At 41.4% G+C, this 17,554-nt stretch overlaps 1 protein-coding gene across 1 annotated transcript; it reads right to left on the bottom strand.

The window, feature by feature from the left end:
- Positions 1 to 16,657: 16,657 nt before the first annotated feature.
- LOC137163818 (probable peptidyl-tRNA hydrolase 2) lies at positions 16,658 to 17,152 on the bottom strand. The gene has a single exon (XM_067564166.1). It carries the CDS (start codon positions 17,150 to 17,152, stop codon positions 16,658 to 16,660), a length of 495 nt encoding a protein of 164 aa, XP_067420267.1.
- Between the last annotated feature and the right edge of the window lie 402 nt (positions 17,153 to 17,554).

Here is a 17,554-nt window from a genome sequence, read left to right as displayed (position 1 = left end):
AAATAGTGTAGGCACAAGCCCTTACCCTGTATGTAAGATGAACCACATAAAATGATCATGAGACTTCTTTTAAGTGATTCCTTGTTAGCCAAGAAAAGTAAATAAATAAATAAATAATCATTATGTCATGGAAGTCACTATGTCAACAGCAACAATTTCCCTCAAATTTAAATTAAAACATAATGTATAATTCAAACATAGTACAGAACATATAATACACATATTGAAACTGCATTAATAAAGAACATATTTAAACCGTGTCTCACTTTTTATGATGAATTTGTGAATTAGTCCTTTCCTCATTTGTAAGTAGGGGACAAACACCTAGTAGATAATTATGAATTAGCTGATACTATCCCTAAAGTAACTAATGTCACAAACTGAGGGCCCACTCCATCAAAATTCTGTGGTGGAGCAGATATAGAATAAGTACTTATCCTCTTGTAATGGAGTTATTCATTCACCCATTCATTATGGGCTGGATTTTGTCCTCAGATGCATGAATACAAATGTTCTCACATGCACATGTTCAATTGTGCGTGCTAGTGAGAGCAGAGTTTGGACTTATACCAACTTCACTGAATACACTTAGGACAACGCAAGCTTTGACAGGGTTCTGTATGTCGTGCCATCTCAGGATCCTGAAGCTGGTTTTTTTCATTGGAATCAATAAATTGCAGTAGCCTGAGCTGGGCAAAACTACCAGTTGTCATTTCACAAGTAGTCACCAACTTGATAAGTACAGAAGTTTTGTCATGTTCACTGGCAAATAAAATAAAGCTTTTTGTAGTGAAAAAAAATGGCAAAGTCCTGCATCCCTGGCATAATTATTCATTTCAGCCATTTGGAAATTCTCCTTTTTCAGAGCTATACTGCCATTGCCAAGGAGGGTGTCGGTGTGTCTACACCTGTTTTCTATCTATGGAAAGTTCCAATACATTTTTTGGTAAAAATCTACCTTTTCCACACAGCTCATATCAGCTATTTGAATTGTGGGCCACATTCTTCCCTCAGTTACACCAGTGCATCTCCATAGACTTCAATTGTGCTTTAGAGAACGTCACTGTTGTTCACTGGACTGCAGAACATGGAGCAGATCCTGATCCGAATGAACTCGAAGGTGAAACTTCCATTCACTTCAGCAGAACCCTGCGGCCCCAATCCTGCAAGCTGCTCTGTGCTGGTGGACCTCTCTGCCCCTCCTTGAAACCTCACAGAAGTCAGTGGGGCTCCACCCACACTGAGAAACTTGCAAGACCAAGGCTATTCTGTTTCAAGGGATTTCACTTGGCAGATTTCACTGTAAAAGATTTCCAATGCATTTACTTTTTCTGTTACATTGTGCAAAACAAGAGCTCGGTGACACTGACAATAAGGCATTTCCATTATACCTTCAAGGGCAAGGAAACATTAATTATGAGATGTCATTTCTGTAATTATGGTTTAATATCATTATACCAGGAATGTTGCTGAGTAAGGTCACTTTTGCACTAACATGTAAGCAATGACAGTAATTTCCAAGTAAGAGCATAATCATTTTCCTCCAATTTAATTATTTTCTCTCTTTGTTTTGTAGAACAACATAAAGCCTCGCTATAGAAATCGATTTATTATTAGGTAGTTATTTTTAGGGGTTTGATGTTCAGTGCACACTAAAGTGAGCCTTTAGGCTAAGCCTTGTATAAGGAGTAATGTGCAGCTTTGTTGATCCATGAGAAAATCCTGCCTCAGAGAGGCAGAACTGCTTTCTTCTTGCCCCAAGAGGAATAATTTGTACATCCTTTTGTAGGGCCCATCATATTCTTCCCCCACTGCACCTGGACAGTTGTGATTTGGGTCCTTTTTTCTCTTTTGACAGGGACAATAAAGGGTACAAAACAAAAGCGCCAGAACCTGTGTAGAAGTGGGGGGCCACTGGCGCTGGAACTGAGGCCCCACCCCGTCCGTGCTCCTTTTCTTCCCCCTGAGGCCCCACCCTGTGGCCAGACTTGAAGTCAGAGCCAGGCAGTGTTAAGAGCCTCTCAGGGAGCTCGGGCTGCTGTGGGGAGCCCTGGACCCTCCATCTACCTTGAGCGAGGGTGCCAGGGTGCCCGACAGCAGCCCCTGGTCCGTGTCCCTGCTCCTGGAGGTGTGCTGACCAGGGCAGGTGGAGGGTCCAGGGCTCCGTACAGGGGCCTGGACCCCCTGGGTGGCCCTTACTACTGCCCGGCTCTGGCTTCTGACCTGACTGGGGCGGAGTTTTGGGGGGAAGAGGAGGAGCAGGAGGCAGGGCCCTCTGCTGAGTGCGGGCTAAGGCCCAGGTTAGCACCCCCACACACACACTGGGAAGAGGCTGGCATCGCTGATAGGAGCTGTGCTTTGTGGTGGGGATGCTTTATCAGCTCCCCTGTGGCAAAACTCAGCCACTGCTGCACCTGCCTGAGGCTACTATGCCCATGTTAAAAAGTGGGCAGGCATAGGCCCCCTAGCCCTTCCCCCTGGCAGTTCCAGCGCCCCTGGTACAGGAACCAGAGGAGGTGGCTTGTGCATCTCCTATTCAGGGGCAGCCCATGGGCCACTGAAAAAGCGTAGAATAGCCAGAGCACAAAGCACTTTGACCATTCTCCTTCCTGGACTGACATGCTTCCACCTGTCCCCTGCACGGATCCTCTGATGCTGCAGCCACAGACAGCCAATTGTACCAGTAGTATTCCTTGGGGAACTTCACAGCCATTTTTTGCTCCCAATCTACAATCAACACTAAGAGGCCACAGTCTGAGGGTGAATTCTCACTGAGGTCAATATTAAGTCACCTTACAGCGATTGCCAGAGTCCAAAAGAAATTGTGTGCTTCCTCATCAGGGGTCCCAGAGCGCTCTGTACGTGGAATCCAAACCCTTATTCTTAAGGTGATCTTTCAAGTGATAATTGTGACTACTGATTATGGATGAATTAGGTCACCCTATATAGATTCAAATGGCCTTAAAGTACAGTGTGTTTCATGCCTCCCTCCCCTCCACCATGCCTGAGAAATGGGTCAACTTCAAACTATGTCACATATCCTGGACAAGTGCCCACTGACGTATTTCGACGGTGGGCTACTGGCTCTCCACCTGGCTGATGATGACACCATCAAATTGCACATATGCTGATAGACAGGGGTCTGTTACAGCTACCCCTGTGAGCCTAGCTCTTTAGCACAAGCTGTGGATCTTCAAGCTTTTACCTCAGGAGATCTTCAGTTCTGTGAGCCAAGATGGTTGCGGTCACATAAGAAGCTCAGGTGGGTTCAAAGTGCCATGGCTATAGACTATTGCAGCCAAGCTCCTCTAATAGGAGGGCCACCAACTTGGCTGAAACACCAGGAATTGAATGGGGGCCCTCCAGAGCTAAAAGCAAATTTGAGTAAAAGAGACAGCTTCTGAAGCTGGGGGTTGTAACAGACTCATATCCACCATGTTTCAGGCACAGAGGGGTGGGCATAACATATCTGACCAGAGGGATACAGTTAGGTTTGGCAGAATTCAATCTTTTAAAAATATATATATGTTTTCAACAGAAAACACTGATATTTATTTTTAAACCAGGGGTGTTTTATTGCAGTGTAGACATACCTTACGAATGGAATCCACAAAAGCCAGCATGCTGAGGGGGAGGGAGGGGCTGTCTAAGCTAGCCGATAGGAAACACTGAGAAGAGGGTGTGGCTTAAACCCTGCCCCTCAAAGGGAGTTAGGTGCCTAGCTTGGGGGAATATAGCAGTGGTTCTCCCCCACCTTATGCCCCATGAGCCCACAACATGGGAGACCTGGGTTCAAGTCCTTGCTTTATCAGGCAGAGTGAGAATCTGCATCTGGGTCTCCCACATCCTGAATGAATGCTCTAACCACAGGGTGCCACTGGCTTTGTTTTGCTTGGGGCCCAAGCTGATGAGCTCTGAAGTAACCTACCTAAATGGGCCCCATAGGCATGACATACAGCAGAATGCCTAGTTTGTGAATCCCCCTGAGCCTTAGCCGTGAGCTGAGTGTCAGGACTTAGGCAGCTGTGTGCATGCTCACTGACAGATTTTTAGCTGCCATGGGGACTTTACTGGGAGAAAATCAAGGGGCCCTCAGAATAAGGAGGCAGCTGAACGGCGGTTTTTGAGAATCTAAATTTTGGAGTTAGGCAGCCAAAATAGCAGTTAGACACGTAAGTCCCTTTGTTGATCTAGCCCTTCATCCCTGTGCCCAGCAGTACAAGGGCCACACCTCTTCCTTCCTCTTTTCCCTGTTGCTGTTGTCTACGTCAGAAATGTTGTGAGCAAAGCCCTTTTTCTTGGACTTTGTTCACAGGTTCAGAATTTTTCCCCTTGTGCAGCTTTTCTGTATTCAGCCATAGTCATAGAGCATATACATGGTGTTGAACTTTAATTGCAACTGTAATAATAACAAATCCAAATCTCTAATGGGGAAGTGTGAGGGCTTTTTCATTGCATGCACACACAAACACCAAAGTTAAGTTAAACTTATTAGAATAATCAAGTTAATGCTGATTTAATCAAGGAAGAGTAGACTTTTCCCCCAGGCAAAAGGAGTTTTTAATCAATACCTACATGATCCATTTGAAATACGCAGGACATGCATTAATAGGATTAATGACAGTGACTAATGTCAAGAATGACCACAGCTTCTTTATGTAAAGAGTTGTTAGAGCCGCAAAGCTAAAACTGCAAGAAAAATCAAATGCGCAATTTGGGTGCCTCTTCATGACATTTTAAAGTGTGCTTTTCAATCAAATTCTACAACTGCCTAAATTTAAAATGTCTTCTCATTGGGTTCTCAGCTTCCCCAAACCGTAGATTAAATGTGTGCAAATCCCATTGTTCATCCAAGGGTGCTGATCAACACATTCTAAATAGCCAACTTCATCATCTTACACAAAACAAAACAAAACATTCATTTTCCCACTTTCTCTCGCAATACAGTCTTCATATAAGTGCACAGCATTAAGGTTGTTGCTTTTTCGCCTTTATTTATTTATTTGATAACAGCTGTGCCTTGTGCCTCACAATACCCTAGGGGTATGATTATAGAATGATAACAACATACCTCCTGCTGTGCTGTATTGCTTTAATATACTAATTACAACAGAAGTCAAATGATACGTATTCATCCTAAAATTTGTACATTAAAATAATCCTCTCAAATAACTGATTTATATGCTGCACTAAAAGGAAGAGGGGATGGGGAGAGGAGGGAGAAAGAAAAAATAGAAAAGAAAGGGAAAAAAACAGAAATATTCTTAAAGGCTTTTTTACCAGCCTCTGAAAGATTATCACTGAGGAGGTGAAATAACTGACAAAGACTTGGGTTAGTCCTTGGGGAGAAAAAAGGGAATATAGATAATGATAATAGAGTATTTTGTGATTCCATGAAAGCTTATGCTTGAAAAAGAATTCATAATTTTTCTTAAATTTACATATTCATTGACTAAGTGTTTCAAACAGATTTGAATTTCCTCCAAAGATGTTGATAAATTGTTTCATTTTCATTATAAAAGCACCTTTTTCTCTCTCCTTCACTCTCCTTGAAATTATTAGTGCTTTTGTGTTTTAAAACATGTTAAAATGTCTTCATACATTATGAAGTGTATACTAACTCTACTAACAATTTCAATGGAGATCCTCTGTGCCCTATGTCTTAGAAAAATGTCTAACAGTTCAGATTTAAATTGTATTTACATTTATTTATTGGAATCACTAATTGAGTATTTTCTGGGTCTGTAATGAAATTAGCATTACTTCTAGTTTTCTTTGAGGTACATTTTTAACCAAAATGTCTTGGCAAAGAAAATACAGTATCCCTTTACTATTGTTTTGATGGAGATGTTTTTCCTCCAGACTTAATAACTCCAGAAATTGCTTTAAAAGGCAATGAAGCCATAACTTTTCCATCATTTTGCAAAAATTGCATAGTAGAAGGCCACATTGCCATTTTTAAACACTCAGAATGTAAAAATCATGTATTATTTTTCATTAAAGCCCAGGTATGAGATAATTTATACTTTTTTTAGAATTTGGCAGAAATTGGAATACTGCAATGTAGTACGGTATTAAAAATAAATGCAACCTGTAAATAATTCCTGTTCTATTTCTAGTTTATATAAATACATGTTTGCCAATGGAAATTTCTGTTCAATAGAAACATATGCTCACACACGGAAATCAATATTTTAATAATAGGAAACAGCTTGGTATGTTTCCAGTTGCATGATTGCAATTTAACACAAAGCATAGGTCTTTAGAAAAGACAACAATTTGAATAACTAAGGACAAATTCTACTCATTTTCTATCTAAGGCATAACTTAAACATAGGCAATCTAAGAGGAGTTGGGGGACAGGAATTCTTCCCCTCAACCTGGCAGCTTGATGTGGATAACAAAAAACATTCTATTGCCACTGCTACAACCCATGTTTTCCAAATACGATATGTATTCCATGTATTCCCATGTATTCCAAATAGTCCAAATACAATATACTCCATAAAAAGGAGAAGGAAAACATTGACCAACGCTAGTCCAGATCATACTTTATACTGGTCCCAGCAAGTGAATCAAGCCCAGGGAATAAAAAATGTATGTAACTAAGGCAAATATTAAATTTACTTGCTTGCTTAGCTACATTAAGGCCAAATTTTGATACCCACAGTCACACTGAATAGCACTTTATTCCACATGGAGGCTTATTGATTTCAATTGGGCTGCTCATGAACAAGATGCTATTCACTGTGCATGTCAGTATTATAGTCTGCCACTAAATAATGAAGCATTCGGGTTTGGGTTTCACTTTATTTCCTGAACAACCACTCATCACCATAGGAGTCAAATGACTGGTTGATGAATGAATGCTTCATGGCCTCTGACTTGTGTTGTGATGTGATTTCTTCATTTAAGTGTTACATAAATGCTTAACAGTAAACTGAGGACAATAAAATAATAATTGTTTAATATGGCTTTACTGTGGTGTCTTTCCTTGATAGTTTAGAAAAATGCTTTGTGCTACCTGAAAATTTAGCATATTAGATACTTTAATTTTAGCACTATGCTTTCACTTAAATAAAAAGTTTGGCTAGTAGCCAAAGACAAATATCAAAACATACCATGAGATATGATTAGTCTCTGAAGATAGATACCAAAACATACCAAGAGAAAAAGTAACCCTGCTGACTGTTATGTCCTGGACCTAAATGACCTTTTGTTCCTGGTCTATTTCTGATATTGCTAACTCTTGATGCATGAAGTATGAATTTATTTTGCTTGGTGACTTCAAAACTAATATAAAGAATCAGGATCCAAGTAAGTATGAAAGTTTTCCGGACAAGCTAGAGAAGAAAGGGACCATAGTCAGCTCACTGCCAGTACAAGAGTGTTTCCTATTGTAATTTTACAAAAAAGTTGCCCAGTTCTCTAGGTCCCTCGTTTTCTAATTCTTTCAATCCCCTGCCTCTGCCACACATGCACATTCACACACACACACGCACACACTAACAGTCACATTGTCCAGTTATGTCTATTCTTTGTAATTTCATGGTTCCATTATGCTGTAAGGATGGTGATTTTTCATCTTTTCATTCCATATTTCAATACGGATAGAAATTAGATGCGTGGGAACAGATCCTCAATCCCAACAGCACAAACAGACTTAAAGCTGGTTTAAGTCATCATGTGAGGACTCCCTTTATGTGCGGAAAGCTCAAGTAGCATCACCAGCTGTACACCCTCGTCCCCTGCAGGTCCGTGCATAGAGAGTATGTCAGGGAGCCTGGAGAAACAGGGAGGATGGCCAGAGTGTTGTTCTGCTATGGTGATTCCCAGCAGTCAGAACAGCCCCTTAAGGACCACTGTAAGAACCAAGAATAAATTAGAGCAACCTGGAACCCCCCAGCCAATCCCAAGATCAAGAAGGTGTAAATGTGTTGAAATTCAACTTTACTTTCTCCACCCTCCTCATGTCATGTTCTGGGCAGAGCTCAGATGGACCCAAGGGTTCATAGAATGGTATCCTTCTTTGGTATTCATAACTGTATTTGCTTCCGTCCTGTACTCAAGTACCTCTCCCGGTTCTTAAAAAATTATTGTCATGAATGCTGTAAATCCTTTTGTTTCTCTTAATGCCTTGAGATACCTTCTTCTTTATGTTTACACATTTTAAGTATTCCCTTACCTGCTCTTTATCAGTTGCTATTTTATAAGACCTTCCTCACTCCCTTATTGTCCAAACTTTTCTTTTTCTATTTCTTCTTTTTATAGCTCAATATAGTTTTGTTTTTTGTTAATCAGTGAAGCATATGTAGATTAAAAAGGCATGGTGAAACTAGGTGAGATCAGAATGTAAGAGTGAATTTTAGTGTGTGAGAAAGTTCCTCTGGTCTATCACATATAGGTTCTTATGCCACACTCATTGCTTGAAGTCTGAGGTCAACTCCCCATTGAATAAGTACAGCACATGCTTCATCACATCACCCCAATATTATGCCTCAGCTCAACATGGGAGAGCTCATATCTGAGTGTGAAAGTGTAACACATGATCTCTTTAGCCTCTTGCCTGAGATTGCCTTAAGGGACCCCCTGCCTGATGGGCCTTTTCTCTCTGACGATATGGCTCCCTATTGCTTCACCTTGTGCTCAAAAATTCAGGCACAAAGTATGGGATGTTGCCATGAATAGCAGAATCTTCTCTGATGCCCTCAGTACCCCCAGAAATGTTAGAGTCCCTTTCACATGGAGCACCTGGGGAAGGAAAACTGTATGGGACCAAGGAGGGGAAACACGATGTTGCAGAGTCATCACTCCTCACCTTCCCTGTGAAAACAAAGCACTCCCTCCACATCTTCATCAAGGCCTACGTTCTTAGACGGCTTTTTGTACAGCCTCATTGGTGTCATTAGAGGCCTGGTGCCATTTCTGGCATTAACTCTGAAAAGACAGACAGCTCAGACAAATCCTTTGTGTGTGTAATTCTCCAATATTTTTTTCTATTGAGTTATTTCAATCAGGCCCTCCAATATAGAATTTTTGTAATTAGTAGTTTTGATAATAAAGCAAATAGCATGACCAGCATTTCTCTGGATTCTCTACTTGTCTGAAAGAGAAAAATGTCTTTATTTGGAGTTTCTTTGTCATTAGTTTTGTATCTCTTTGCCCATATCTAGTCCATTCCCTAAAAGTATTGCTACATTAAACAATAACTAGATGCATTGGAGTAGCAGTACAACTTGACCTCAGGAACCGCAGTTGTGTATTGCTGCAATTCTACAAGGTTTCGAGCTACACTACTTTGTAGGTAAGGGATAAATTTGCTGGGTAAAACCCTTAATCCTCTGAAGTCAGTATTAAATCTCCCATTGATTGCAATGAAGTAGGATTATACCCAGTGTACACAGATTAATTTGGCAGTTTCTTATAGATAACAAAGAAGTAATGAGTCTTCTAGACAGGTTTAAAGTTCATATCCATAGTCCATTGAAGTCAATGGAGTTCAAAGGGCTTTGGAGCAGGTCCTAAATGAGGCAAGGATGTGAAGAAGAGCTCCAAGAGTACTGTAGGAGAAGCAGAATAGGAAAGCATAACTGGTGAAGGAAAAGGGGAGGAGTGCCAATAGGGAATTAAAGCAGGTAAATAGGGATACAATAACATTTACAATACTTACCAGTCTACAAAAGTATACCAGGCATGACAGAATTATACCCTGAACACATTCTTTCCAGATTTATCTTTAAGGTGATCTATATAATAATACTCCAGAGATTGTCACTCTGTCTGTGTGTCACTCTGAGGCTTAGAATGTCTGTTGAGTCAGTGTGAAGTGATGAAAACACCTACAAGCCTGGATGAGAGCTCTTTTTGTTCAGAATATCACCATGTTTAATCATCACTGGGTTTCACAGTGTATTACCATACATATTGTAAGTTCTCAGTCATTTTGATTTTATAAATTACACCAGTGTGTGGTATATAGCTACTGTAAGGCATATACCTATGCCATACCAAGAATCTTAGACCATTGTGATATCAGAGGCAACTCAACCAATCATCACTTACTTTACAGCTAATCTGCATGCAACAATTCCATTGATTGTATGAGGGAGACTGCACTGATGTGAATTACTTGGCCCAACCACCCCACCCATGCGCCCAGTTGCCACCCACACAAATCTCCCACCACACCCCCCAGCACAAACAAACACAGCCACTCATATAACACAATTAACATATACAATAACCCCAAATACACATAACCACTCATGGCAGTACACACCCCTCATTCACTACCTGCACAAACCAATACAACTTTCCCAGCACAACACAATCCACAGAAAATAGAACCAGCAAACACAATAACAGAAAGCGCACGCAACACCCCCCAGACACATATCAAACACAGCCACCCACATAACACCACCATCATGCACAATAATCCCAAGCTCACAGAGCCCCTCACTGCAGCGCACATCCCTGACTTGCCACCTGCACAAATCAACACAAGTCTTCCAGCACAACACCCCAGACACAAGTCAACACAACACTACAACACAACCAGAATGCAGAATAATCCCAAATGTCACTCTGAAGTATAAAATGTTGGTTAAGTCTGTGTGAAGCAATGGAAACCTGACCACACATGGCTGAGAACTCTTTTTGTTTAGAATATCACCAGGTTCAATCGTCACTGGCATTTGCAGTCTATTGTGATCTTTTCCCCCTCCACCTACAACATGACTTTACAAATTACAGTTGTGCAACAGCACAGGTTTTCAGCTACTAGAGCATTTTATGTATCTTTTCAAGAACCCGAATCATTTCCAGTATCCTTTGGCTTCATTTGCATTATGAATTTCAATGAGGGATTTGCCAGAGAAAGGATTGCAGTACTGGGTCTTATTAGTAGAATGATAATTAACAATGCCCTGATTAAAGTAATAACTTCTATTGTACTTACAGTAAGTCGAAAGTAAGAATTTGGCTTTGGTCCTGCAGCATATGCACAGTTAAAAAATCCTGTAAATTATTTTTTGCAGCTAGCCTGAGATGTTATGCAGGCAGAAAATATGCATCATACTTGAATTAATCCCTTCTGTCCCACTAGCATAATAATATCTAATGGCCAAATTTCACCGTGATATGAAGAAAATCTCATAAATAAAGTGATTTTCATATGCTGGAAGGGATCAAAGCCTAGCACAGTGTAGTTACAGTAATTGCTCTGTTGATATGGCGATTAAGATACCAGGAAAGGGTAGGGAGAAAATAAGGAGAATTTAAGATAAATAATGTTTACTGTGAACCCCATGCAACATGAAGGGAGGAATAATGTATGCACATGCCCACACAATCATAAAATCACAGAAATATAAGGCTGGAAGGCACCTCAAGAAATCATCAAGTCCAGCCCCCCTGTGCTGTGGCAGGACCAACTAAACCTGGAGCATCTCTGACAGGTGTTTGTCCAACTTGTTTTTAAGTGCTACCACCTAGACAGTTATTCCCCATTTTGTAGTTGTGCATTTGATTTTTCCTTCCTAAGTGAAAGTACTTTGTACTTGTCTTTATTGAATTTCATCTTGTTGATTTCTGACCAAGTCTCCAATTTGTCAAGGTCATTTTGAATTTTAATATTGACTATTACCGAACCCGGGACTGATTCCTGCTGGATGCCACTAGATACTCCCTCCCAATTTAACAGTGAACCATTGATAACTACTCTTTGAGTATGGCCCTCCAAACAGTTGTGCACCCACCTTATAGTAATTTCATCTTCTAGATACATTTCCCTAGTTTTCTTGTGAGAATGTCATGTGGAACTGTGTCAAAAGTCTCACTAAGATCAAGGAATATCATACCTACTGCTCCCCCCTCCTCCGATAGGTCAGTAATCCAATCAAAGAAGGAAATTAAGTTGGTTTGGCATGATGTGTTCTTGACAAATCCATGCTGACTATTCCTTATAACTAAGGTTAAGATTCTGTCATGGGTATTTTTAGTAAAAGTCAGGGACAGGTCATGGGTAATACACCAAAATTCATGGCTCAGGGGCTGACTGCGGCCGCTGTTCTGGCAGCCACTCTTCAGTGGCCTTGGGGCTGGCTGCTGCTCAGCTGTTTGGCGACCACTGCTCTGCGTCTCAGAGGCCATCGGTGTTCTGGTGGCCTGGGGCTGGTCACCGGCCAGCTGTTTCAGCATCCACAGCTCTGGCAGCCCTGGGGCTGACAGATGCTCCAGCCCTGCCCCAGAAGAAGTCCTGGAGGTCCTGGAAAGTCATGGAATCCGTGACCTCTGTGACATAACTGTATCCATGTTTATAACCCTATTATCCAGGTCTTCCTGTTTATTCTCCATTCTCCTTACATTTGTGTACAGACATCTAAAATGTTGATCAGATTTCCCCACTGATTTCCTTGTTGTTGCTACTTTGACCCTTTTGTAATTTTCCATGTTCCCCTCAATATCTAAACCTTTGTTAAGGGTTATATAGGTTTATCTTTATATAGGATAAAGAAATTGTTCTATCAAATATATTCTTGCTACATTGTTTTCCTGAAGTATGTTTTTATTTACCATATTATTATTTACCTTATTGCTTGTTCTGACCATATATATGTTATCTTTTTCATTTACATTTTTTATTTCATGTGCACAATTGATATAAAAAGAATGGTTTTCTTAAATAAAGCTGTAGATTATGATAGAAAGCAAGCAGACAATTGAACTTAACATATGAGAACTGAAGAGACAAGCAGAGGGAAAAAATATGCATGAAATGCATGATGTGAAACATTTCTAAATGGACCACAAAATTTGGTGGAAGTGCAATGAGTTTATCTTCAAATGTAATCTAAAATGGCTGGTAGGTCATGCAATTATGCCACAGAAAAATTATTACATAAAACCTAGTTGGCCAAAATTAGCTAGAGATAAGAATCACAGAAAGCACATTAGTGATTGGAAGAAAGGGGGTCTCTTTAGTCTCAAGCTTACTAAATGTTTTCTGAGTTTGACAATCCAGGGAAGCTGGAGATAACTTAATCCAGTATGACCCACAACTGGGAGGCTCTGACTCCACTGAGATAAATTTCTAAAAAAAAATGTTTAAATAAAAAACTAAGATAATCAGATCAGACTTCGGTTGACAAGTTTTGGGCCTAAGAACCTTAAAATGTAAATATTCTTAGATGGATATTGCCTTACCAATGGCAGCAAATATCAAACAAGAAAATGGAGACCAAATATAATGAGATGTCAGGTTCCAGAAAAGATATGTGGAGATATGTTGCATACAGAATATCTGCCTAGAAATTGAGAGCAGGGGACTGTCAAGACCATAGCAGAAGAGAAGAGAATGCCCCCACCTTGCACTCATTCATTACGATATCAACAGCAGAAACAAGAGCATAATGTTATTTTTTTTATAGGGAAATGCCGACAGACATGACAGCAATGCCTCCTGAAACATATCAGTAATATTTATCTGCTTGCATTAGTAAGGACTAAGGCCTGAGTGCTCAAAGGCAAGAAAGCATTGTATCAGAACATCTAATTTTTAGGCTACCAGAAAATTACAAGAACAGCATTACAATGCACAAAACCTTAGGCCTGGTCTACACTAGAAAGTTTTGTCAACAAAAGTCAGGTTTTGTCGACCAAACAGTGGTGGTGTACACACCGCAATCACCTCCTGCTGACAAAACTGCCCTGTTTTTTTGACAAAAATAAACCACCTTGACCAGAGGTGCAGGGCTTTTGTCAGCAGAGCTAGGAGTGGTGAAACTGACAAGAAAACCCAAGCCCAGGGCAGCTGGTTCCAGCTCTGTCAGGGTGAGAAGCCTGGGCTGCTGCAAGCCCAGATGTCTGAAGCCCGCCTCCCGGCTGCGTGCCAGAACTGGGGAAGCTGTGGGCGGCTGGAGCCTGCATCCTGGCTGTGAGCCAGGACCAGGATGGCATGCAGATGGATGAAGCCTGCTTCCTGGCTATGAACCGGGAGCAGGGAAGCTGTGGGCTTCTGAAGCCCACCTCCTGGAGAGGAGAGGAGAAGCCCTAGGCAACTTCTCCACCCACTCCCAGCCAGGAGCAGGCAGCCCTGTCAATTTCATGGCTGAGCAAGAAATTGACAAGGCTGCCCGGCTTCTGGTGGGGAAGGTGGGCAAGAAGCCAGGGCAGCTGGACCCAACTCCTCAGGGGCGAGAAACCCTGGGTTGCTTCCCCCTGAAAGAAGGAAGGCGAGAAGCCCCTGGTGGCTTCCTCTGGCTCCCCATGGGGATTGTGGATGGGAGAAGCCCAGGTCTGTCTCCTAGCAGGAATGGGTGTGGAGGCGGGGGGACAGCCGCCCTGGGAGCCAGCCTGTGGGGCTTCCAGCAGGGGGCTGAGTGCCCGGTCTCTCAGTTGACACTGCCCCTCTTAGGTTGGTGGAAGTGCTCCTGGTGAGGACACACTCCACCAACTCAAGGAGGGTAGTGTGGACATCAGCCACCACAGTAATTACTGCTTTGGCTATAAGTCGACATACGTTTTGTCAATTTAGTTTTTGAGCGTAAACAAGGCTTTAGTTAGGTGTCTAGGCTACATATACAATGAATGGGAAGAGGTAGGTGCCCAAAAAGCCTGCAAGCTAGGCAGGGAGCTATCTAAGCAAGCCAATGGGAGACGCCAACCAGAGGGGAGTGCTAAGCCCTAACCTAAATCTAGGCACCTAAATCTAGGCTGCCAGGATGTTCCTCTCTGCTTAGCAGTCCACGGCCAGAACCCTTTTTGGAATTAGGCTCCTATGCCATTTTGCCAGAAGCAAGAAGGAGGCAGTAGTAGGCTAAAAGATATAAGGTGGGCACCACCACTTCCTCCTGTTCTGGCCAGGTTTTGAATGGGTGGCCTCTGAGCATGCCTACCGGATCAGGCTCTGCACACAACTTAGGCAGATGAATGCCTATCTTCTCCGATTTTTGAAGTGTTCTGGAGCTTAGGCAAGAGATAGGCCCCTGGACACCTAGAGAGATGCAGCAGTTCACAGCTGGAACATAGGAAACTTTTACCCTGACAAGGTAGGCACTGAGTGAGTTTAGGCACCTACAGGGGTTATACAGGAGTTTGTGCATCACAAAAACTGAAATTGGGACTTAGGTGCAAACTTTTTATTTCATTTGGAGCATAACAAGTGAAGGGTGTCAATGCAAGAAAGACATTCTTTTCTCTGTCTTATGTGAGCCCTCCTTACATGACAAGCGTTAAAGGAATAATAAGGCTGCATCATCCAAAGTACTACCTATTTACCTGTAAAGTATGTAGACACTTGAAACTATGCCATTGTATGCTGAATATTGTACCTTTCCAAAAGAGACTCAGTATTCAGGCCTAGTTTATAGCCAAGGTCATTGTAAAGTCTTTGTTCATTGCATCTCAAGACAAACAAAGGATGAAACATTTTACTCCTATGAAAATCCAATTTATAAATCACACATTGCTAATAAATTGTAGGCTGCTTGGCACTGCTGCAACAGACAAGACAGACCTAATTCTATATTAACTGGCAACTTGAGTATTTTTTCCTGCCAAGAGGAATACTCAAGTGGTGCACAACTACCATGGTGGCTTCTATTGCACCTTCCACCTGGTCTCAGGTGGAAAATGGATGGGGTGAGATATGTGAACATCCCTATTCATTAGCAATCCCTAGCTGATGGAACCTTCCCTAGGGGATGTTGGTAATTTATGCAAGTAAGAGCAACCTGAAGGCTATTCTAACTTGCATCTAGGATCTGGCCTAGTGCAAATTAGTCCCAGGATCAAGAGAGCAAAGGTGGGTAAAAACATTTTTAATCCTTCTCCTGAGCTGTACTGAGCACATCAGAGAGGAACCATGTTACTGAATTTAAAAGTAGGTTTTGTTTCTAGAATGATTTTGGGTTAACCTAAACCCCACTAGTCCCATGATTTTGTGGTTCTTGTTCCCAAAACAAAAATTAAATAGATTATATGAATGTACCTAGCTATCTGAAATAAAGTGTGTTTGCTTGTTTTTTAAAAAAAGACAGACTGCAATACTGTAGGCAAATATCCTCAATAATCATAATCAAAGGGTGGCCTTTATCTTCTATTTACAGAATAATTCAGTTGCAACATATGTCTCCTTATCATAGTGTTTGTAAACTAAACTCTATTAATTATTGTATGCCTTCCAAATGAACTGGTAAAAAGAATTTATATTCAACCAAAGTTCACTTCAAAATATTGAAAAAATGAGAATGGGTACATGCTTAATGATATTTGGAAGTAGTTAAGGATTTTTAATCTCACAAAAAACTGTATCTGCATTGCTCTTATATTCTCTCTATACACACAAATTTATTAAATATATTAATTGTATACAGGATGCATATAACTACCTGACTTCCATTACAGATTTTTAAATGTCACGCTTTCTGATTTTAGATTAATGAAATATTTTTGTACCAATCGACACTAATTTAGACATTGGATAATATTACATCTACTCTCCAAATATAAGTTTGGTTCTTAGGCCACAAAAATCCAGGTTAAACGGTGTTTGCAGACTAATGAGTTAATATTAGGGAATGAAAGTTATTTTAAAAACATCCCATTCCTTTGATGAAAGGGCTCTTAGGTAAATCATGGTACAGAGGTCTGCTGACTACAGAGATAAGACATGGATTTCTTCTTCTCCGATAATAGCAAGGACAGGGTATGAGCCAGCTGGAACCTGTGTTCTCCCTGCATCCTGCACTAGGTATGTTGTCAGCTCCAGGCTGAAAGCCAATACTTGCAGATCCATCAGGTGGGCAGTGTTTGATCCTTGAACTACAACCTTCTTGGCACCACATTCATCGCACTGGCAGATCATCTCCCTCTCAGTGGATTTCTTCTGTATCAACTGGTGCAGGCCAACAGCTGCATGTCCCACTTGGGCTGCTATCTTCCCGACACCCATGGCAAGCTCCTTGTTCACCATGACCACCAACTTGTAGCCACCATCAGCTGCATGCTCCTGTGTTTCCAGGCCACTGAAGTAGAGCTGCACCGCCGCGGCAGACATGTTCCTGGTCAACGCCAGCACCCTGTGCGCCTCCACCTCCAGCCCCCACAACTCCAGCAGCGGTGCCAACAGCGCCTCGTTCAGTTCCTCCATCCTGCCGCTGCCTGAATGCAGAATTTCTTTTAAAACGAAGTATGCATTCTCAGTTTCTGAATTTCATGAGTGTCAGATAAATATTTTTAAAAGGTTTGCTAGTCAATTGAAGAATTTCTTTAGAGAAGCAAATTGCTTCTTCTTTGGAGCCTACAGCAAATTTCTTTTGTTTGAATACATTTATAAACACTGAAAACTACAGCTCAAATGTCTATTTCACTGCAGCTTCACTGTGTGAATTTGATTGCAGATATACGAACCTGACAATTCTAAAGGTAAAAGCCCCCTGCCCCAAGTCTCATTAGCCTCTAAAAGGAACTTGTTGCATCTCTGAAACACGCAGTGTGCCATAATGCATTATTCTGAAAGCTGTGTTAATTAAGTGCTTATGATAATTAAGTG

This window comes from Emydura macquarii, unplaced genomic scaffold (assembly GCF_026122565.2).
Source record: "Emydura macquarii macquarii isolate MOO-44397 ecotype Brisbane River unplaced genomic scaffold, CSIRO-AGI_Emac_v2 contig_2636, whole genome shotgun sequence".
Classification (NCBI taxonomy): domain Eukaryota; kingdom Metazoa; phylum Chordata; order Testudines; family Chelidae; genus Emydura; species Emydura macquarii.
This window is presented reverse-complemented; position numbering and strand designations above follow the sequence as displayed.